This window comes from Suricata suricatta, chromosome 15, assembly GCF_006229205.1.
Source record: "Suricata suricatta isolate VVHF042 chromosome 15, meerkat_22Aug2017_6uvM2_HiC, whole genome shotgun sequence".
Classification (NCBI taxonomy): Eukaryota; Metazoa; Chordata; class Mammalia; order Carnivora; family Herpestidae; genus Suricata; species Suricata suricatta.
The window spans coordinates 53,602,993-53,628,213 of record NC_043714.1 but is presented as its reverse complement, the minus strand read 5'-3'; the positions used below and the strand labels follow the sequence as shown (position 1 = coordinate 53,628,213).

At 36.4% G+C, this 25,221-nt stretch overlaps 1 protein-coding gene across 3 annotated transcripts in view; it reads left to right on the top strand.

Moving 5' to 3' along the window:
* Positions 1-25,221, top strand: part of CSMD3 (CUB and Sushi multiple domains 3) — a 1,185,533-nt gene that overhangs the window by 716,693 nt on the left and 443,619 nt on the right. For all 3 annotated transcript variants that reach the window (XM_029923716.1, XM_029923715.1, XM_029923714.1), the window contains 3 exons: positions 4,947-5,129; positions 9,830-10,156; positions 13,378-13,572. In XM_029923716.1, coding sequence (XP_029779576.1) covers positions 4,947-5,129; positions 9,830-10,156; positions 13,378-13,572 — 705 coding nt within the window. The remainder of the gene's footprint in view (positions 1-4,946; positions 5,130-9,829; positions 10,157-13,377; positions 13,573-25,221) is intronic.

Here is a 25,221-nt window from a genome sequence, read left to right as displayed (position 1 = left end):
CAGAAGTTTTGTGAAATTGTCCAAGTTATGGTCTTTGTTTCGGCTGTTAAAACAAAAATATCATAAACTAGATAGCTTATAACTACATATATCTATCTAGTCTGGAGACTAGCAAGTCCAAGATCAAGGTACTGGCAGATTCAGTACCTGAGGAGAGCCCGTTTCCTAGTTCCTAGATGGCTGTCTTCTCCCTGTGTCCTCACATGGCAGAAGAGGCAAAGGAGTTTTCTATGGCTTCTTTCATAAGGGCGCTAATCCCATTAATGAGGGTTCTACCTTCGTGACCTAATCACCTCCTAAAAACTCTACCTCTAAATGCCATCACAGCGGGGATTAGATTTCAACATATGAATATGGGTGGGGGTGGGGGGCACAAATATTCAGTCTATAGCCTTAGTTACCTTTTCTGACCCTCAGTTTTCTCATCTGTAAATGGAGATGACAATAATTTTTTCATAGGGTTGTTATGAGGATTAAATTACATAATTAATGTTTTAAATAAAGGTTTTCTCAATACTAAAAAAATGATAGCCATTATTATTAATTATCCTTTGTGACTATTTCTGCTGTAACAATCATCTATTGCATATTCATTATTTGTTCAGATATTAGTTTCACCTCTTAAGTGAAAAAAATTTCAAAGGCAGTGATGTATGATAGGTATATATTTATTATACTTACTGCATATTGTTTTTCAGTCTGAAAGTAATGCAGCTTCAAAATTACATCTTTGTTTGAAAGTACATGTTTGACTTTTAAAAATCAGGGAGTAAAGAAAAAACATATGGTTTCAAAATAGTAGAGGAAGCACTTACTCTCAATCCTAAACCAAAGATGTTAGAAAAGATATTTTAGGGGCGCTTGGGTGGCTCAGGTGGTTGAGTATCCGGCTTCGGCTCAGGTCATGATCTCACGGTCCGTGGGTTCGAACCCCACGTAGGGCTCTGTGCTGACAGCTAGCTCAGAGCCTGGAGCCTGCTTCAGATTCTGTGTCTCCCTCTCTCTGACTCTCCCCTTCTCACGCTGTCTCTCTCTCTCCCAAAAATAAATAAAACATTAAAAAATTTTAAAAAATTTAAAATTCACTGATGCTTAGGAATAGGAAGAGGAAATCTCAGTTGTTATGAGGCTGTAGAGAATTCTAAGAAAATATATATATAAATAAACATGTAAATATATATACATGTGAAATATAGAGGTAAGCTGGGAATTTTGTAAACCAGTGCCATCATGGGAGATTGCTGTTACAGTTTATGCAGAAGAAGTCACTAGGCATTGCGGCGAGAAGCCTCCAGGGAGGAGTCCCTTGGCAATCTGGAGAAACCACAGTGATCTCCACAGAAGAAAGTATTTCAACTCTATAGCCAAATGCCCAGATATGAAGTAGAGTCCAGTGCAGTTATCAAGGGGAAGGGCTCCCCATGGCACCTGAGTGGCTCAGCTGATTAAGCATCAGACTCTTGATATTGGCTTAGGTCATGATCTCATGGTCATGAGATCAAGCCCTCCAAGGGGACTCCATGCTGAACGTGGAGACTGCTTGGGATTCTCTCTCTCCCTCTTTCTCTGCCCCTCCTTCAGTCCTTCATCTCCCAGAATAAACAAACAATACTAAAAAAATAAATAAAAGTGCGTGCTCTAACTCCAGCAGTGGACTGTACCAGAGGTCAACAGAGGGAAAAGTTACACCTAGAAATACAAGGTGATTCTGGCACTAGAAGAGATTAGCTGAAAGTGGGGGATGTTGCAGGTGAAGATGGGGATTATAGGGCCTGCAGTGTTACCGAGAAGCAAGCAAATACGAATATCTATTTGACAGTTAGCTCAAGGCCAGCACTCTCGTTCCCTTCTCAAGTACTGCTTTCTGCACCTTCATCACAGGCTTGACATCCGGTATGATTTACCACGTCGTCTTCAAGCCTGCTTCTTTAGAAGAACAGTTAGTCTGCTGCGCCCTTCAAACACTTCTACTTATACCCAAGGAAACATAGCTAAGAGAGGAAACAAAAATTATTTCAAACAATTATAGTAGATATCCTCATGAAAGTAAAGGCAGAAACTGTAGTTGTGAAAAAATAATAGTTTGTGAAACAATAAAATGTAATAATCATTAAATATTCAAGAAATGACATTAATTTTTCAATATGTAGGTTGAATTGAGATTAGATGTGCATGGAATTAGATAAGGATGACATGTATATATATTGCATATATATGTATATATAATATATAATTTATTAATTATACTTAATATGCATACATATATATTTACATCTATATATCTTCAACAATGCAGAATAGAGAATTTCAGAAATGAGAATTTGAAACGTTGAGCAACAGGAAGGATAAATCCTCAAATTCCAATATTCAATGTAAGTGTGTTTTAGAGAGATGAGAGTATATAAAAAAAACTATTTTAAAGGAAATAATGGTAAAAGTTTCTTAGAACTTAAAGTGCTGCAAGTTATTTGACAGAAGAAATCTGTCAAGTCAACTGTAAAAGAATTATAAATCAATACCGAAGTAAATGATAGTGACATTAAAAAGAGGCGAATGTAGGGTCAGTTGGGTGGCTCAGTTGATTTGAGCTTAATTTTGGCTCAGATCGTGATCCCAGGGTTGTGAGATCGAGCCCTGCCTCAGAAGCCTGGTGAGATTGTCTTTCTCCCTCTGCCTCTCTCCCCCACCCATGCTCTCTCTCCCTCTAAAATAAAAATAAAAATAAAACCAAACAAAATAAAATAAAATAAGATAGATAAGATAAAATAAAATAAATTAAAATCCCAAGCAAGTCTAAAAAGGAATGCCACTATTTATGGTAAGGGAAAAGAATGATGCATAGGACAGATTAATTATAAGAAAATTAGGATCTCTTTGGTGTCATATTTCTTATCAGAATTACTGAATGGATAAAAGGCCAGGGAAAAGCACCTTCAAAATGGTGATGGAACATAACTTTGAATTAAAATCAATGACTTATCAACTATCATTCAATAGTGAGGGCATTTAAATAAAGACATTTTCAGATGAAGAAGAATCCATTTTTTCAACAACAGAAACAATTAAAATTTAGAGGCATGGGAGAAATGCAGTTTTGTGAGTGTGTTAACCCTGTAATCCCGCCATAACTGAGCACTTATGCCTGCTTACTTCCCGCTGAACATTTTCCAAATCATGGAAAATGTCACTTTTCTAAAGTACATATATTGCCCCTTCCTCCACCACCCCTCAAAATGCCTTGAGTAGAATTAAATACTTTTCAAGAGATTAAACTGGTAGTCAGATACCTACTTCAAAATGAGACCAGACTCAGCCAACATTTTCTTGACACATTCTAACACTCAAGGATCTAACTTTCCCTGTTCTACTAAGTAGCCTAAAGACTAATGAAAACTGCAAAATTACAAATTTCTTTCTCTGATATTAAACCTGATAAGGATGGAATTAAAAAAAGAATCTTGATCAAAGTCACTATGGCATAAATAAAAATAAAATATCAAATCCAGTGTATTAAAAGAATCATTGTATACATATGTGGTCTCTGTTAAAAATATAAGGATGTTCAAAACTAAATCCAAAATTATTATTTGGTTAAAATTAGAGCAAGTTATAGAATGCCTTTGACAGTATACTACCATAAAGTATAATACACGTAAAACAACACTACATAGTTGTACAGAAGATTTTTATATTCATATAAATATAGATGTTTATAAAAGTCCATATTATATATGTTTATGTATAATTGTAAAAGCATAGGAAAATAATTGGAAAGATACACACCAAAGAGGTGCTGGCAGATTGCAGAAGACCCAACAATGTATGCTTGTTGGACTATGAGGAAAGAGGCCATAACTTTGTGTCACACTTTTACCTTTAATTATAATTGTATTGTTTTTTTCTATAGTTTGAGAGCAACTGTATTAATGTGATTTCATATGAGATAAAAACCAAAACAACCATCACAATAATTTGCCACTGACATTCATAGCTTCACAGTGAAGATCCCAGACATTTGGAGTGTCTTTGACTACAAGCTAAAAGGTGCTTTCATGTGCTCTTAAGAGAATTTTAGCCAACCTTCTTTATTTTAATTCATACAAAAAAAAAAAAAAAACCACTTTAGGAGGAATGTATCTGGGTAATTTGGAATGCTAAATGGATTCCTGTCCTGAGGAGTTTTTTGGGAGGAGGGGGGTCTGGTTGGGGAAATAATTCAACCAACAAGTGTCAGGGGAATTGGGAAGTCCTACAGGGAAGACAGTCACTGATAGCTGTAGGAGCACTGAGGCAGGCAGCGTTACCTCACATCCTGGTCTGATGTAAGGATTTACTGCATCACATACAGATAACAAACATGAATGTTTTCAGTATTTGGGGGAAATACATATGTGTGTGTATATGTGTGTGCATGTTAGTACAGACAAAAATTTAAATCTTGTCGTAATTGTTCTGTTGGGCACAACTACTGGCATGTGCTCCGATGACCTGTTTTCCCATCTACAAAATGAGAGAACTATGTTAATTGTTCCCTACCGATCATGTCATCGAGTTATGGTCACAAGAGTAGCAAAAGAGGAGCACCTGGGAGGTTCAGTCAGTTGTGTCTGTCTTCAGGTCAGGTCATGATCTCGTGGTTCGTGGGTTCGAGCCCCGCGTCGAGCTCTGTGCTGACAGCTCAGAGTCTGGAGCCTGCCTCAGATTCTGTGTCTCCCTCTCTCTCTGCCCCTCCCTTGCTTGCACTTTGTCTTTCCGTCTCTTTCAAAAGTAATACACATTAAATTTTTTTTTAAGAGGAGCAAAAGAAACATTAAATTTGGAAAACGTATTCACCTGTTCTTCTGAAATATCTCAGATATAGGGAGTGTACATCTACTAAACTGGTTATGTGGATATCACATGCCTAAAACCCTTGGAAGGTGACTTTTATCTTCTATTTTTTGCAGAAATTGAAAAAGAAAGTTGTGGTGATCCTGGTACACCCTTATATGGAATTAGAGAAGGCGATGGGTTTTCTAATCGTGATGTTCTAAGGTTCGAGTGCCAGTTTGGGTTTGAATTAATTGGAGAGAAATCCATTGTTTGTCAAGAGAATAACCAATGGTCTGCAAACATACCCATCTGTATCTGTGAGTACCAAATGCTTTGCTTTCCGATAGCATATGTTACTCTGTCCTTGCATATAATTGCTTTTGTAATTAATTGCAAAGAGCTGGAACCGTGTAATTATTTTTGAATGAGTAGCACTTTGTGATACTATCTTTAACAAGTGTGCTTATGCCAAATTATAAATTTCATTTAAGATTTAAATAAAGTTAACATAGTTCACTTGGTAATTGCAAAGTACATATTACATGTGTTCTTATAGCATTTTATGGGTGGCATTTTATACTTTATAGATAGCATACTTATGGAAATTATACATCTGAGCTAATTCTGGTAGGTTCATTTATTTATTTTAACAAGATAGTATATGCTCATTTTCAATCAAAAACACTTAAAATATTTAAAGCTTATATTCTATGTATAATGCATGAATTTATTTTTGTTCGTAGATGCTCACACTAATGCATACTTAAGTGCCATTTATTTATATTGCACAGAAAAATTCATTAATGTTTATAATATATAGTATGGTTGGATTAAAAGGATGCATTTCTTTAAATACATGAAAACATTCCAATTTAACTACAACAAAAATATAATTTGTATTATCTATTGATATACTTTTAGTTTCGGTTAAATACCAACAAATGCAACTTACCAGATATGGGTGCAAAACGGAAAATTTTGCTTTCTGGTTTTGACTATTCACAAATGGTAATGTGTAAAGCCAATACTCATGAAAATAAAAATGTTGCTTATTTAACATTCTAAAGTTATTTAACATTTTAAAGTAAGCAACATAACTTTTAAAGAGATGACAGGTTATCTTCTAATATATATTTTGCATAGTTAAAAATAATAAGGACACCTGGATGGCTCATTTGGCTGAGTGACTGGCTCCTGATTTCAGCTCAGGTCATGATCCCAGTGCTGGGCTCTGCTCTGCCCGTGAAGCCTACCTAACATTCTCTCTCTCTTCCCCTCTGCACCTCTGCCCCACTCATGCATGCTCTCTCTCAAAACCAAAATAAAAAACAAAACAAAAAAAGTAAAAAGAAAGAAAAGAAAATAGCAAATAAGCAAGCATTACTATTCCTCAGTATAGTGTCTGGATACATGTTGTGATGATACCTAATCTTATGTTTTAGTAAAGTAGGTATTTTTCAAATGTGGAAGAAATTTCCCTAATTAAAATATCGTTTGCTTGCTCTTTAGGGAATGTAGGAAAGGAAGAGAGCTTAGGCCACCTCAAAAGAACCCTCTTCTTTAGAGCCAGTAACAAAGATCACCTTGTGAACTTCCTGCTGTGGGAGAAGAAAATGTATTATGAGAGTTTGATGGGTTGTGTTAGCAATATTGAAAGCTTAGCAATACTTCCAAAGATTTCACTTAAAGACCTTTAGTTCTGGGTGTTATTCCATGAAGACAATGTTTATGTAATATGGAGAATCTAGTAATGTGGCATATCACATCAAATATAAAACCATTTGGGGGCACCTGAGTGGCTCAGTCGGTAGAGTGTCTGACTTCAGCTTGGGTCATGATTTCATGGTTCTTGGGTTGGAGCCCCGTGTTGGCCTCTGGGCTGATAGCTCAGAGTCTGGAGCATGCTTCAGACTGTGTCTCCCTCTCTCTCTGTTCCTCCCCCTCTCACACTCTATTTCTCTCTCAAAAATAAATAAACATTAAAAAAATTTAAAATAAATAAAAAATTAAAATATAAAACTATTTTAAGTCATTTTAAGAGATGCTAAAATACATTCAATAAAATACTTATAATAATGTTGACTAAAATAAATTTAAACTCTTGAAAATCTAGAGAAGACATCTTTACTATTTCTAAAAAGAAGAAATTCCTACAAGTTGATATATGATAAATATGTAGTAATGAATAATTTCCTGTATACCATCATTATCTAATTTGAAAATGTAATTGAAAGTTAATTTATTCAGAAAAATAAAATTATAAAATATGTAGAAATACTTCTTACATAATTCCAAATAACTCATAGAAAATTATAAGCCTATTCAGAAAAGGAATTTAATGAAAAAATAGAGATAGATGCATATTCCAGAATGAGAAGGCATTAAATTAAATATGTGAATTAAATAGAAATTTCTTTGAGATCTCAATAAAAATCCTAACATAATTTCTTTGAGAACTGATCCAATGTGCAGGTATACAGCTAGGTAAAAAATCAGGCAGCAATAGAATAGATGTGAGTTTTTTAAAAGAGGAGTGCTTATGTGAATACTAAAGCACAATATTAAGTTACTACCATAAAATTACTATGGTATTATTCACAGAAATATAACACTTGGTCAAAGGAAATTACATTAAAAACTGTATCTAATATAATTATGGCTTTAGAGTATTATATTGGCATTGACCTGTTTATCTGACAAAGGAGATTAGCATGACAGATTTTGGTCATCCCTTGCCCCAGATGGGGATCATTTAGATCAGAGATTGGCAAACTAAAGACTGTGGGGCAGATCTAGCCTGAAGCGTAGTTTGGCAAACAAAGTTTTACTGGAACATAACTGTTTACTTTCGTTTACCTATTGCACATGGCTGCTTTCCTACTATAGGAAGAGTTAAGCGTTAACTCGTGCTTTAGTGGCAGAGTTAAGTAGTTGCAAAATAGACCACATGGCTTGGACAGCCAAAGCATTTACCATCTGTCCCTTGCCGAACAAGTTTGCTGATCCTACATTTAGATCAAGTGTTATAGAATCAGACGGTACCTGGATGCAGGCAGGTAAAAGTTTGAAAAGGGAACAGAACTAGGCATGTGTGTCCCCATTATGAAAGTGGTAGAGAACTAGATGGAGTTCATTAACTTTTTCAAAGAAGCTAGAACTCCAGATTTGTCCCCCTCAGATGTGAGATAGATTGATTTTAAAATGTGATTTCAAATTTTTGTACAAGCATAAGAAAAATTGTATCACACATATTTTCAGTCTGGATCTAGCCCAGTGGTTATCAGTTTCCAAGACCTGGTTTTGACTCCTAACATCAGGCCATCCAGAAGAGGCAAACTTAGGTTAGACATGACATGTTTGAAATGATAAAAAATTATACATATATAATAATAAATAACCAATAATACATATAATCTCTATCATTCTTTGCATATTTTATGCATATATGTAGGTATAGTTATTTTTTTGTCTTTGTATGTCTGTAGATAGATACTGGTCTAACTTCTGAATGTTAATAAAAGCAATATAAAGAAATTATTTTTAACTCAAATTAAAACAAATTATACTAAAACTATTAACAAAATAATGTAGGGATACTATATGAATCAAAATATTGAATGACTATTACAAACTAAGAGTTCGTAGTCTTAAATACCAGGGTTCATGAGCCTGTAATTCCAAAAAAAGAGAAAATGGAGAAATCTTCACATTTACTAGTAGGCAAAGAAAGGCAAATTAATAATATATCATTTATCCTATCAAATAGAAAAGGTCAAATAATCATAATATTTTATGCTGGTAGAGGTGTTGTACTGTCTAATGCATTAGTTATATTTCAGTATAAATTAATATAACTTTTCCAGGCTGAAATTTAGCAAAATATATTCAGGCTTAAAATTCATACTCTTTGCAAATAAAATTTGGTGCAAAATTAGATGAATTTGATTTTGTTAAAATTATGTAATAAAAACCACCAGAAGATAATATATTATTACTTTATGATCTCCTTTATGCAATAGGCCATTTGCTTTTCTGTTTCTTTACCTTTTTTCAACTTTCTAAATGCTCTGTGTGATCCTTTAGCTCACATGTTTTTAAAAGCTAAAGGAAAATGGGGGGACGTGGAGCAGGGGCAGTGAGAGACTTCATCTTAGGAAGGCGTGAGCTGAGTTGTTTTTCCAGTGTTAGCCACTAGTGGTGGATTTTTCTAAAAGTTAATTTGTCTTCTTTGTCTCTTTATCTGCATTATAAATTATTAGAGCTTCCCATGGCCGTCAGGAAAGAAACTCACCTGGTCACCACCCTCCCTCCAAGCTTTGTGCTACAACATACCAGTTTTGTTAGTATCTGCATAGTAATTTGTCTTCAATCATTTGATGAGCGTTATTGCTTTATGTGGAAATCTGTATATATTTCACCAATCTTTTTATTTTTTTTTTTTGAGAGCGAGAGAGGGAGGAAAGGGGAGAGGTAAGGCCAAGGGAGAGAATCAAGAGGGCTCCACGCTCAGAGGCTAGGCACAGGGCCAAGTCGTGCTCAGTCCCACTAGAGTGAGATCCTGACCTGAAGCAGAAATCCAGTCCCTGGCTTAACCTACTGAGCTACCCAGGTGCCTCACTAATCTTCTTTCTTAGGCAAAGAAACAAAAACCTTGCACAAAACTCTAACATAAATATGATAGATGTTGAAATTAACTGCCTTTATTACTCCTATGATATTTTTGTGCATATTTATGTACCTAGTTATCCAAAGTAATAGTTGCCTTTTCTATTATGTGAAAATGGTAACCTTTTTTTTTTTTTGGTCTTATGATACTATAGTACATTGTAATATTTACATTGCTTAATATTATTTTAAATACTATTTTAATAGTATTAAACATAATACTATTAAATAAAATATATTTTAATATTATTTTTTCAAACTACTAATTGATTATCATAGTTATAGGATATGGCTAATAAGGTGAAATATTCCTTTTGGACATTTATTGTATTTTATAATTTTATTTTAACAGTTCCTTGCCTGTCTAACTTTACTGCACCCATGGGAACAGTGCTTTCTCCTGATTACCCAGAAGGGTATGGAAATAATTTAAACTGCATCTGGACAATAATCTCTGATCCAGGGAGTCGGATACATCTTTCTTTTAACGACTTTGATCTGGAATCTCAGTTTGACTTCCTTGCCGTTAAAGATGGAGACTCCCCAGACTCCCCGATTCTTGGGACGTTTACTGGGGCGGAGGTGCCCTCCCATCTGACTAGTAACAGTCATACACTACGACTCGAATTTCAAGCTGACCACTCAATGTCGGGGCGTGGCTTCAACATCACTTACAACAGTGAGTTTATCTTCTCCATGTAATGTATGTCTACCAAGTACAGCTAGAAAGGAATCACGTCAACCAGCTCTCTGGTTCCATAGATAAGGAAACTTAAACAAGTTCTTATATATAAACTTGAACACATTCTCTTTCAATATATACATATATATAAAAATGTCAGGAACAGTCATGTAGTTCTTCATTTCCAACCATATTTGACTCCCTATTGTGTCATTTTTTTTCTTGGGTTGTGAGAGCCCTGATATTAAGGAAATATGTTTCAAATATTATGATGTCAGCCAGTATATTAGTTTATTCTATTAAATCTTATAAGCATAAGATCACACCTGAAGTATATCATATGCTTTGCTCCATTATTGGTGTGCAAACATGTAAGGGAGATAAATCTTTCAAAATATTTATAAACCAAAAGGGAACCTTAAACCAATAATGCCAGCACAGAGTTATAATTCTAGAGATGAACTTCACAAGGCTGCAGAAACTTTACAGAAGAGAAAATCATTAACATAGAAACGTCGGTTTCCATAGTGAAACTATACAACTACAACTTCAAATCATGGCTTTGCCCGCCCCATTTTTATGTTTAAAATTGAGCCTCAGTGTCCTCATCAGTAAAACCATATTTGGTTTCTATAAGGCGTAAATAATTTAGCCTGGAGTAGATGCCACAGAGTAAGTGCTCAACAAACATTAGCTGTCAGTGTTTACTTGCCCTTTGAACTATTACCTTAACATCTTATTTAAATGTTTATTAAGTTGCAATATTTTGAGATTTCTTTGAGGTTATTTAGCTATTATCTGTCACTCACATTCTTTGTATTTTTCTAAAAAAAAAAACCCATAGTATAAATATAGCAAAAAGATGAATCACATGAAAGAGAATATATTTTAGTAGGTTAATGTACTCACATTCTAATGCTTGTGTTTGCAAATGTTTTCCTAAAACAATAAACACTAGTGATTTTTCTTGTTTTTTTTTTTAACAAGTTTTTTTTTTTTTAATGTTTTATTTATTTTGGGTACAGAGATAGAACATGAGAGGGGGAGGGGCAGAGAGAGGGAGACACAGAATCTGAAGCAGGCTCCAGGCTCTGAGCTTGCTGTCTGCACAGAGCCTGACGCGGGGCTCGAACCCACAAATGTGAGATCTGACCTGAGCCGAAGCCGGCCGCTCAACCGACTGAGCCACCCAGGCGCCCCTCTTGTTTGTTTATTTTTTTCCTTAAAGCTACCACACTCCGTCATATATTAACCAACTTGATTAGTTAATATTTGTGTCATATAACAGTAGGATTTAGTTTCCTTTTCTATAAAAAATAATCACATCCCCAACCCCACCCACCAGTGCTGAGCTCTGGCACTTAGTAATAAAAAGCAGTTAGTGCCTTTTCCAAGTGTCTGTTGGTGAAACTGTCAAGGCATGTCATTTAAGTTAAATTAGCTGTGACAGGTGTCATACAGACTGCTGTATGACATAGTTGCTTTATCTGAAAGTCCTTTTAAAAATATTTCATATAGATATGCATTTATCTATTTATAATTATTATTTTGTCTTTAATCATATTATTTTTAACTTTAATGTTTATGGTGCCTTCAGGGTATTATGGAAATATATCTCCTTGTTTCTTGTTCTGCTTCTCTAGTAAGTAATTTAATCCTTAATATGCAAATTCTCATATTTAATGTTTCCTACTGAAATTTTTTTTCTGAAAAAAAAACCTATTAGGCATTGAGTATAGGAACAATGAAGCTTAATCAATTGAGGTTTTTGGGTTTTTTAAAAGGACAACAAAAAACAATAATTAGAAATAAGTGCATCTACAAAAGATATATTGCATATATTTTAGTATTTACCTTAATATTCTTCTATACCATTTAACTTAAATATGAGAAGAGCTAATAAAATTATGTAATTTATGAATAATATCAAAATTAGTGAGAAAACTTAAAATAACTGCATGTACTTATGCAGCATGAATATAATAATAATGTAAATACCTTACAAACTGTTTACACACTTAGATTTTGCTATTTTAAGTATTCTTCCATGTGTATTGTGCAAATTTAAACATTTATGGTGCATGTTTTGTCATACAGATAAATAAAAAGAGAAGTTTGGAGGGCTTATTTAATCTATAATCTTGAGAAATTCAAATTAACACCTTGTCCCTACACTGCTACTGACTTGCTAAGGCTAGCCTAAATATATCATGAGAGACATGAAGTAAAATAAAGTGGCCCTAAAGGTTAGAACTCATATTCTCTTGAGACATGAGACAAATAACCCAAGGTACAATATGTTGAGAAAAAAAATTAGAAGCCATACAAAGGGATACATTTCAATCCTATCTCTCTGACCTGAGGCAAATACTTATCTATTTCTGAATCTCCCATTACTCTTTAAAGTTCTAAATGTTAAATGATATAATGACATTTCCGAAGCTCCTATAGCAGTGGCTAGAACATAGTAATTATAAAAATTAGCTCCCTTCCCTTTTCCTACGTGGCAGAAAATAGATGACAAATGGAAAATTATAAAGAAATGTTAAGACTTCCATTCCAGATTGGAAATTTCACTATAACCTCACAGGACTATTTCTCCATTCCAAAGGGTGAAATCACAGAAGTTTGCAGTGAGATGTAGTCAACCTGCTCTGTATTCACAATAATTGGAATTCTGACCAGTTTATCCAGGAAATGTTTACATACCTTAACCCTAGTGATCTCTAGAAGTAGGCAGAAACAATTATGTTTTGAAATGTAATCTTAGGGTATAATTTGTATTTTAAAACAATCACACTGGGGCCCTCTAGGTGGCTTAGTCAGTTAAGTGTCCAGCTTTGGCTCAGGTTATGATCTTGTGGTTCCTGAGTTCGAGCCCCGTGTCAGGCTCTGTGCTGACAGCTCAGAGCCTGGAGCAGGCTTCTGATTCTGTGTCCCTCTCTCTCTGCTGCTGCTCCCCAGCTCTTTCTCTATTTGTCTTTCAAAAATAAATAAATGTTGAAGAAAAAATCAGTCACACCTATTTACATCACGGACATACATCACGGGCAAATAGGGTCAAAGAAGAGACTCTATTTTTTTTTGTAATAAATAAAGGCTTCTCTAGAAATAAACCTAACCTTTTTTTCAAAAGTCAGTTTTTTTCACCCCAGCTACACAAAGTTTCCCTCTCATACTGCTTGTTTGTGTGTTTTTCTTTGTTTCCTCTTCTCCAGCATTTGGACATAATGAGTGTCCTGATCCTGGAATACCAATCAATGCGCGGCGGTTTGGAGACAACTTTCAATTAGGAAGTTCGATTTCAGTTATTTGTGAAGAAGGATTTATTAAAACCCAAGGAACAGAAACAATTACGTGTATTCTTATGGATGGAAAAGTAATGTGGAGTGGACCAATTCCGAGATGTGGAGGTAAGTGCAATGATCAGTGGAGATTATAACCCTGTTGTTGCAGGTTTATTACCCCAATACCTGGGACTCATTGCTTCGCCACTTGTAAGAATGAAGAGGTGGGCACACAATGAGCAGCCGGCCAAGTTTATTAGACTATAAGATCAGAAAGGAGGAAGAGTAGGAAAGCACTCTTTACAGAGAGGGGACATTTGAAAGTGAACACCAAGGACATTAGGAAGAGGTCTTTGTTTTATAAGGTTCTGGGGGTCTATGGCCATACTTCAGTCTTTCGTCAAATTCCTGAGGGAAACCTGAAGGGGAGTAGGTGGGGTCTGTTATATTCTTTAGAGGAACCTTATGCCTGGGGGGGTTTGCTTTGGTCAGACACTCCCAGCATTGTTACCGAATAAGTGTTTTCCCACACCCGGGGACCTCAGGCCTTAATCTTTCCCTCTCAGCCTACTGAATCCTTTCTTCTTCTTTTAAACCATCATCATTGTGCACTGGAAACCATATTTAGTATTGTACATTAGGTATATATTTTAAACAAATTACACTTTGAGTTTTGCATGTTAAAAAAATTTTTAGAAACCTTAAAAAGTCCCTTTAAAAAGAACTCTTAATAAAAGATATACATTAATAAATGGTAAATATTAGTTGCTTGTGCAAATTCTCTTTAGTGTACTTCAGAGTTATAGTTTAGTGCCCTTTTTAGTTTCTAGTCATTCTTTTTGTTGGTATTTTAACTATTCATAGTATCAAAATTTAATCTTCAAAAATGTGTTAATAATTATTATTTATAATAAATACATTTATGCTAACGCAGCCATTACTTAAAATGTGTACTTCGCATCAGCATAGTTTGCTAAACATTTTTTCGGTTTGGATTTGCTCAATAAGATGTAATCAAGAAAGTCCAGAGGAATACATGTGTATATAATGTATGTGTGTGTGTATGCAATGTTTGAAAGTTTACATCTTTGAATATATACATTCATATAAAGTCACTAATTATAATGGTGAGAAAGATGATCCTACTTAAAAATAAAATATACCAAGTTTAGTGTGTCACTTTAGAATCTATAGGGATATGTATTCGAAGTGTAGAGCTTCATTTAAAATTGACACATTAGGGATTAACATTCTGTTTTTCTCCTTCCATTCTAGTACCTAAGGTTACATATCTGTTTTATTTAAAAAGATGTAGAAGGGGACCTCAGGGTGGCTGAGTCTGTTGAGTGTCCGACTCTTCATTTCAGCTCAGGTCATGATCTCCCAGTTGTGAGATCAACCTCCATGTCCGGTGCTGTGTTGAGAGGGCAGGCCTGCTTCGAAATTTCTCTCTCTCTCTCTCTCTCTCTCTCTCTCTCTCTCTTTCTCTGCCCCTTCCCCACTCACTCTCTCATAAAAAACAAAAAATATTAAAAAAAATAAAAAGATATCAAAGAACTTTTACTAAAGAATAGATAAACCAGAGCCATAAACACTTTCGTAGATCACCATGTGATGAATAGGTGATAATTTTTAATAATTACTTCTTTGTCTTGCTTTCCCAATTTTTCTTCTTACCTGTGTCTGAACTGACAAGGAAATCTTTATTTTTTTCTTTTTCAATTTCTGGCTGATAAGTTGAGAATATATAATATATAATTTTCAGAAGTATAGCAGATTTCATTGACTAATACAGCCATTACCTACAAATGCTGCCATTCAATGAGTTGAACATTTTCGTAATGTCTCATGATGAACTAATCCAGACCGTGCGATTCTGTTTTCCTATTAGCCCCTGCAATTAGCACAGCCCTCCTCTTCTAATCACTTTCTCATTTGTAATATTTGAGGACTGAACTAGATGACTTCACAGTTCTTTTCCAAACCTCAAATGTTATGAGTTCAGTAGGGGCTACAGGGTCATGACTGCTATTGTGTTTTAAAAAAACATAACAAGATTGCACAATAAAAGGCTGAAATAAAAGGACAAAAATGGAAAGTAATGTTCATTTTGTTCCCATTATACTTTGCCCTTGAGCACATTCATTCTTTTAACCATAGTTCTTAACCCAAACTTGAGGCATCAGTCAGAAGAGCCTACATTAGTATTTGAAGGAAAAGTAAGAGATGGAAGAAAAATTTGGTTTCAGGCTGGAGGAATACGCTGGTTCAATGTACTGGAGTGGAGGATAGAGGGTCATGTTACAGGTGAAGATGAAAAGACCACCAAAGGCTGAATAGAAGCAAGGCAAGGTTTTATTACAGCCGGGCCAGACCTGGTGTTAAGGAGCAGAGAACGGCCCCGAACAAAGGCAGCATTGAGCTTATCTGGACTTTAACAAGGCAGCCAACATGATCGTTTAGTTAACCAATTAAAGCTTACAGTATTTCAGGACTCCCAGTCACCTTTTTACATACAGGCAGTAGTTTTGGCAGGACCCTATCAACCTTAAAGTTCTTTGTCACAAGAGGGTCTTGAAATGACCAATTACAGTTGGGCCCTCCAGGCTCTGTGGGATAGTGCCTACGTGACTTCCTACATGTATGCTTTGCCTGGTCAGCTTCAAAGAGGGGGGTGGGAGTACATTTTATGACCTAAGTTGTCTGTTTGGAAAGCAGGCTCAGCTATAGAGGTGGGGCAGGGAGGATTCACACTTTCTGATAACCCCAACACAGAGCTACATGATAGTCACTGCGTAGTTAGTTAGAACAGTGAACCGAGAGATACATTGGCAGAGCAATTTACAGAAGCCAAAACAGCAGATTAATGATTTCCTATCATTCATTCAGTTTGCTAACCTACGACAGGTCAGGGTTGGTGATAACCAGAGCATGCCATGCTTTGCAAACAATCCTAGATGGATTAAAATTTTCCGGTGGCCAGAGGGAAGCCACTTCAGCCCAGCAGTGATTTGATGGGAGCCTCTCCCCTCTCTGCTCTAGGAGTCATATACAGTCCAGTGCGCAGACACGGAAGACCACCTCCTGTTGAGTCTGTTTAGATCCTCACCTGCCTCACTTGGGTGTTGGTTGAGAAGCTACCTGTTTCCTAGATAAATGGGGAAGTAAAAATAATGAGCTTGACACCAACAAATCCTTTTATGACTCAGTGCTTAATTTGAGAGGGCAATTTTAGTGAGATTTTTCACTGTGAAACATGAATGGTATTTGACTTTTAAAAACGAGTGAAACAAACATCCTGAACTCTAATTTGGCACAGAGCGGTAGGCTCTTGACACCTCCTAAAGAGAGCTTTGTGGAGTTTCTGAAGGAGAATATTTTTTCTGGGTGTATGAGTAAAATTACAGACACTTGGCTCATTTTGCCATTTTCTGGATCTTATCCCAAAGTGGGAACATGACTAAGAATAAGGTTGGAGAGGGGGAAGGCAGAGTTGGAGTGGGCTGGGAGTGATCTTACTGTGGCGCTGGCCAGGTTACCGGCCAAGTCCCAGGCCATGTCCTGAGGCAGTTTCCACCCAATAAAGAAGACTGCTGTCACCCCTGTATAACTGCAAGTTTAATTTCTGAGACTCTAATTAAGGTTTGTAAAGATTTCCTTTGCTTTTAGTTTTGCCTCAGTTTCACTGAGATGTTAACAACAAAAGCCTGAGATTAGCTGAGGAAGGCTCATTCTTTTTCTCTCTTAATGTGTTTTTGTTGTGGTGGTCTTTCTATTTTTCATCACCCTTTTCCCTCCACCATTCCCCAAGCTACCACTGACACAAAGAACTAGGTCTGGGAGCCCTCTCTGCCTACCTTCTTTGTCCTTCAGACCTTCCACATTTTGACAGAGAGGTTTTGTTTATTATTTATTGCAATTTATCTTTTGGAGCAAGATCACAGCCTTAAATATACACTTGATATTTTAGCTGAAACTTTTTTTGTCATATTAAATATTGTATGTAGATGAAATACATACATGTGTATGCTCTGATAAATACAAATAATTATTTATATTTTATTCTCTTAACACAAAACATTCCAAAATTAAATGCCTTGTTAAAAGTTGTTTACACTGTTTGGGTTGCTATGTGTTAATAGTAGGAAGTAGGAAGTTGCTTGTTTCAATCAGAATTTATAGAGCAAAGCAAGTTGGTATAAAATGTTTTGATAATAAAATCCGGAACTTCAACTTCTTTAAAGATTGCCCTCTCCCTTTCCCCACTCGCCCCATCTACTGCAATTATCTGGAAGTTTGGGCATTTGGCAAATTAGTAATCCACCCACGACAACCAGACTTCAACCCTAAAACTGAAAAATCGTTAAAAAAAGTGAAAGCAAATGTTTTATCAGTCTTAGTCCTTGAATAGGTGTTGAGACTAAAGAGAGAAATGAGATCATAATTTGTTGCAGTTCTGTGATCCCACAGCTGAACTCAGGGAGCTTAGATGCAGTTGTTGAATAGAATTGGGTTATATATTTTATTCACTGACCTGAAATTCACTACTGATGCATTAACTAAGGATAGTTTTAGGCTATTTTTGTTAAAATTTGAACCTCTTTCTCTAGAATGGGTTGAGGAAATTTCTTCATGAGGAAGAGAGATTACAGACATTCTAAAGCCTAGTAATCTTTCACCTTTGCTACTGGAAAACAAAATACATTAATCACTGTAATCAGCATTCCAATCACTCACTTTGAATTCCACAAACTGTTCACCCAACTCAGTTTAGTGACGATCAAGGACTTCTTCGCTCACACTAAGACTGTAGCCTGAATATAACAGGCTGTATCCAGGGCCGGTCTCTGCATGGTGTCTCCTTCAAAGATCTACCTACAGCCATGAATAGTGTAGATGGTTATCATAGGTCTACTTTAATGGGCTGACATAGGGATTTTCATGGTATGCCATGAAAGCTTCCAAAAAATCCTCCTCCTCTGTCTTTACCAAAGTTTCCCATCATAGCAGCTGCATAAACACCCTCCTTCTCTTTGCCCCCTGGTCCCCTCAAGACCCCTTTGCCCTCACATCCATTTATTTTTCTGCACAATCTAACCCCCTGTTGGGCACCTGTGAGCCTCCTCAGGAAGTGCAGTTTTCTCCTTAGAATATTTTCCCCTTGGATTTTCTTCTTTCCACATCCTGTTTCTCCTAATATGATCAGAATTTCTCTCAGGGGCCTCGGAGGGCATTGTGAGGCTCACCCCATTTACTTCAAAGTCCGTTCTACAAGCCTAGGTGCTTGGAAATTAGGAAACAGAGGAAAATGAGCACAATATTACTGTGTTTGGGTTTCTTTCTGTCTTCACCTGTGTATATGAAGGTATCTTTGGAAATATGGGTAAGATGTTGCTTTCACTTAATTATTTTTCTCAAGGAAATAAAGTACAACTAGATTTCCTTCAGAGTATCAAGCAACGCAAACTGGAGTCATCCCTAACTGTCAAAATCAAGAACCTTTTTATCAGTAAAATCACAGAGCATTAGTTTCTGAAATGTTCCTTAGGATGAATACTGCTCTACAGAAGGCAAAATTCAAGGTATAATATTTGACTCCGACAGGTTTCTTTGTTGGGCTTTGGGAAACTCGCTAGTCTCTGACCATCACATTCTGCCTGTCCAGGTGCCAGCTCCAAAAGGCTGAGACCCATCTGCTTTACTGTCCGTGCCTCAGATGGTCCGAGCGTTATTACTTGGTCCTTTTTCCTCATTGTCTATTTTTACCATTTTTAGGTTAAAGTCTGTTAGTCTGAGTTCTTTCTAAAATATAGCCATAATTAATTTATTTTTTTTCTTAGCTCTATCTGCTTCACCAGATTCATGAATCACTTTAGCGGGGTGTACGTGTATGCTCACTTGGTCAGTTGGCTATAAATCCTCTCTGACATGGACTTGTTACAGGTGCTTCTGCCCCTCCCATCCGTTCATACCTTTACCTAGTGGAAGCCTGACTTTTAACGATTTATATGAGGTGGTCACATATCCAGAATATGACGTTCCAGCATTTGCATGCAGCTCAAATTTGAATATTCATGTCCTCTGGGGTGGTGATGTCGACTGCCACTAGATGGAGGATTGGATGGATCTGAGTTCACAAATAGTACCTAATGCCCAGTGCTACAGATTAGGAGTCACAACTCCAAATGGTTACAGGCGCAAGGCAATAACAGAAACAAATTAGATGGGCTAAATGGAGCAAGCTGCCCTCCTAAGGGGGAGGTGTGATTTCTTGCTTTTTATAGAGACATGGTTACAAATAAGCATTTCTCTTTTTAACATCAATAATAACAATAATGAATAATACAAGAATGATATCATTGACAACTGATGACAGTGTTCCCATTAGCCCTGACACTTCCTTCACACACATCAGAAAAGGGCATTGTCCAAGAGGAAAATGGCTTGAACTAGTGATTACTAAGGTCACTTTAATTTGAAATCCAGCAGTAGCAATCAATTCTTTGGGGAGTATGCAAGGTCAATGGAGTAGGTCAGGAGACATATTACCAATCTCTCCATTTTGAGAAAGCACTCCAGTGTCTCAAAAAATTGAGTTTCCTTTAGACTTACCTAGGAGCCATTTTCCAGAAAGTGATATCATGAAAAAGTGTCTTGAGTACCTCCTTTTTGTGAATTTGTGTAACGCTGCTCAAATGTGATTCTCTACCAGAGTCTAGGCCCGAACATCCCACTCTGAATTGAGCACTCTCCTGTGGGTTGTCCTTTCAATCTAGAGTAGCCTCTATAATCTCCTTCTGAGTTTGCATTGATATTCTGCTCAGTCTGATTACTTTTCATTTGACACTGTGTTTTTTTCTAATGGTTTAGCTGCTGATGCTGCTCAATTGTGTGGTGTGATTTCATTCAAGTAGACGCAGGGACTGTCCCAGTTATTCAAGAAGCATTAATAAATAACAGAGATGTTTGTTTTGTGTTTCCTTAAGAGTTAAGACATGAAAATTTTATTCAGCACAGTAAATAGAAAGCTTCTCAAATACCTTCTTAAGGTTTCTCTTCCCCCATCTTCCCATTCAAGGAAACTGTTACATGTAAAAATCATCTTCATCATCATCGTCATTGGCATCATAATCATCATCACCATCATCATTGTATCTCTATTTCTCTCATGCTTACACACAGTCCTATTATCACTAAGTTGTTCCCTCCCTTCCCACATTCCCTGTCTCAGCCCCCTGCCCTTGCTTCCATGTATTTAGCCCTTCTTCTCCACATTCAGCCCTTAGACAAACATAAGACCTAACTTCACTGTACTCTGCCACCAAAAAGGATTAGTTCAGCCCATTCTAATAGTTTCAGTTGAGATTCCCCTCAGAAGATTGGTAAATGCATTATATTTCATTATAAGAAATTATGCATTAGTTTAAAAAATAAAAGAGGAGAATGATCAAGTTTTTGACATATCTTTTCAAGCTATTCTCTTGGTTGCATTTCTACTTTATGAATACCTGCTTCTGTATTTGCCAGTAATAAACCAGCCAGCGAATCCCAAAGGAAATTGAAAAAGATACCATGCCATGAGACTTAGAATAAAACAAGAAAGTTCTCTTCCTACATGTCAAACAGTGAACACTAAGTCATCTAGAGTTTTCTGTTTTAAAAAGCAAGACAGTTGGACATAAATTAAGTCTCCTATCTTTGTTGCAGTCATAGAAGGAAACTGTTCTGGGGTATGAGAATTTATTATTCATTGGTGAATGTCATTTTTTAAAGCTACTGAACTCAACTCATGTAGACTGAAAGATGAGAAGGATTTATTTACAGACCAAAAATGAGAATTCAGTTAAAATATATTATTTTATTATAAAATCTAAAGTACATAGCATTTACTTTTTAAAAATCAGATGGTTTTTAATACTTTAAGGTTGTGATTATTTAATTGTTCATGGAAAAATAAGTTAGACAGTATAAAATTTATATATCTTATTAAATTTAACTTTATTAAGTATACTACTTGGGCTCATTTTAGTCTCCTTTCCTGCTTTCTCCTCATTTTGATGATCTCTGTTTGTTCCAGAGCTAGGTCTTAAATATTTACCCCTCTCTATTTCCACTCTCTCTACTGGTAACTGTCAACCAGTCTCTAACTTTAAATAATATCTACGTGCTGATGTCTCTCAAATTTACATCACCAGCGTAGTTCTTTGCCTTGAAGTCCAGACTCATATATTCAACTTTCTACTCACCATCTCCACACAGATGTTTAATAGGCATCTCAAACTTAACCTGTCCAAAACTAATGTGATCTCCCCCTGTCACTCCAAACCTACTACTGTCATAGACTTTTCCTATCATCATTAATAGAACTCCATTCTTCCAGTAATTCAAGCCAAAACTCTTGAGTAATTTCAGACTCCTTCCTTTCTATTACAGCCATAGACAATCCATCCGGAAAATCTGTTAGCTGTACCTTTGAAATATATTCAAAATTCATCTAGTTCTTACTTAGTCCACTGCTGACATCCTGGTCCCAGCAACCATCATCTCTGGCCCAAATTACTACAGTAAGTCCCTAACTGGTCTTCTTCCCTTATTACTATTCAGTTCTGTAGAAGTGATTTGTTGTCCAAATCACCTATGCCCATTAATCAATTTCTTCATAGTAATTTCTCCACTGAGACTCAGGAGGGCTCTGATGTATACACACTATCTGCATTTCTCCTCATTTTTACCTGGATTCTATCTCCCTTGCTCTCTGAGCTGTAGCTAGCTAGCAATAGCCTCTTTGATCTAAAGCAATCCCCTCAACAAAAACGGAAATAGAATCTTGCCTTCTGGATTACATGGTCATGTTCTTGAATAAAATTAGGATATAATACATTCATTGGACTGCTTTATAGATAAGGAGGATTACATTTAATGAAATACATTGGAAGAGTCAGATGAATGCTATTGGCTCAAAGGCTGTTGATTTAATTAAGACACCAAGTTAAGACTAAGTGAGAGAAGTCACCACTTCCTTGTGTAGATTCATAATATTTAATATTATTACCATTGTACCTCTCTGACAAGAAAAACATTAGGAGCAAAATGTATGGCAAACAAGGTGTAGAAGCAAATTTCTTCTGCAGCTTTGGAATTGGCAGCTTAGACGCCCAACCAAGGAGAAAAAGTTTCAATACCCATTCTGTAAAAAAATAGAAAAAAATCATAAAGATAATAATAAATTGAAGTCCAGATATTCCCTTCATGGTTAATTAAGTGTGTTCTAACTGACTCATCTCTCTTAATCATAACTTCAGGCACCCCTTTCCCAATTTATATAAGCAGCAGAAAGAAATGCAGATCAAGATCTAGCTGTATCCATCTATCTGTCAATCTATCAGAAACTGTTGATGTCAAAATTTTTCAGTTTTTCATTCATCTCCCTGCAGGAAGGAAGAGGCTAGTCTCCTTCTCCTCATTCCAGGTTGAAGGGAAGGGCTTTAGAAGAATCCCTTATAGAGAATGGAGTTGCCTGGGAGAAAGAGAAATGAGAATCCCCAGGTGGATATCTGATTATACAATGTAGTGCTTGCTGATATGTCTTCTGTCTTGAGAGTAAGAAGAAGAAAATTGGTGAAAGCTGACAGACTGAAGAGAAGGAAGGCTGTCTTGTTCAAACAATTTGGCAAGTCAGTGATGTGAATTTCCTATAGATCAAATGAATACCAAAGAAGATACCTGAGCTTGGCCACCAAGTGTAGGAAACCCAACAACCTGAAACCATGGGGTATACCGCCAGGGGTAGGAGCAAGGAAGTGACTGGAAACAGTTGAGCTCCTCCTATATCAGAGAGATACAGAGTGAGAAGCCACCATTCCCACTCTTGTCCTTTCTTTCCAAAAGACTCATTTATTCTTATGGACAACAAACATTTTCTATATCTGACAAATAGAAGGCATCAGGGAATAGTCAGGGGTAATGAGGGAAACAGCAGTACCCAGGAAATACTGACAGCAAAATCTGTCCTATTCTAGCCCTGACACATCACATGGAAAAGGATGTAAAAGAAAGAGGAAGGAGTCAAGATAAGGGGGAAACTGTTCCAAGTGCTGAAATGAATGGAGGAATGAATCAGCAAGTTCTGATCCTCCAACAGCACCCTCTTCCCCATCTTCCAAACCTCTCTGGCTATTATTCTGTTGGGCTGGACCAACTTTGTTAATACTGAAAGTGATGAGAATATTAGAGGATCCGCCCAACATTTTTTTTTTAAAGAGATGGAGATTTGGCAGTGCATGCCTGAAGACAGTAGAAGGAAGAAAGGAAGGAAGGAAGAAGAAGAAGAAGGAAAGGAAAAGAAAAAAGGAAAGAAAAGAAGAGACCCATTTCTGGTTTGTGTGGGTGTGTGTACGTGCCATCAATTTCAGAATGTACCATAAAATGGTTGCTCAAGCAAGAACTTTCTTGCCCTAAGCAGAGAACTTTCTGCATTACAATGGCTTATTCTCATTCTTACTCTCTTATGGGATATCTGGGAGAATTCTTTCAGTGAATAAGATAGAACAGAAGTCTCTGGAGGACTGTTGAGAGAAAAGGCTGGATCCACATGCCTGATGAACTTTCCCTATGAGGATAAGAAGTTTTTCTCTTGAACTCAATTAGCTTCAAAGGAAAGGAAACCCTTCTCATTCACAGATATTGCATTCTCTTTGGAGGGAGTTCTTTTGAGGGAGCAATTAGAGTAACAATCTGAGGCATACATCAGAATTTATTTGTAGCTCTCATTGAGAAAATGTGTGTATATATAAAAATAATCCCCACTTTTAATTACATGTTTACGTAGTATTAAGTTCCATTCTCCTGGAGGGCTACCATAGAGAAACATCTGTAGTCACAATCTGCAAGGTTTTGCTCACACTGCCTGGGGCGGGGGTGTGGGGGTGTGGGGAGATGGTGGCTGAGTATGAGAGAAGGGATGAAGGGGCAAAATGGAAGAAGGTGCAGAGCCGTGATTGTTTCTCTGTAACCCTGGCCCTTTAATTTGTGTGCTTCTGGCTTTCTCTTTTTATCCAAATTTTAGACCCAACATGTTTCTCATTATTTTCTTTGAAACATCACCCAATGTACTGAGGTTGAAGAGAGTCAGTGATTACTTCCCATACCTGTATCCCTAAAACAAGTTAAACAGGGGGCTGGGGAAGAGGATGGAATCATCATTGTTTGACAACCCCAACATGGTATCTAGATTCTATCATGCATACCTCCATAGAAAGGCTACCTATCAGACCAAATGTTAGCATACTCACTTTGTAATTTCACTTATAGCCAAAACCCTGAGATCAAAGATAGTTCTTCCCATCTACAATTCCCTTGTGAGCACTTAACTGCCACTTCACAGATGAAAGAGCATCTCCTGCTGTGGAACACTAAAGGTTATTTGAATTTTATCTGAATACAATCTGAGACTCTTTGACTCTTTCATACAGGTCTTAAAACATACTGGCTATTTTGAATTTGTTCTACTTAAAGTAACACAGAAATGAGTCACCACTCCAACGCAAATTATTTATAATAGGCTTTCTTCAGACCTTAGAAAAATAAAAGTAGATAAATGAACTATGTCTACTTTATATTGACCATGCATGTCCTGTTTTTATTGCCAAAGACAAGGGGGCTTCGAGGCAACAATCTGTATTTCAAACTAATGTAAAACCCTCTTTATCTCAGGATCCTGAGATATATCCAGGAGAATCTTGAAGCTACAGACCAGTCATATCTTAGGTTTTGCCA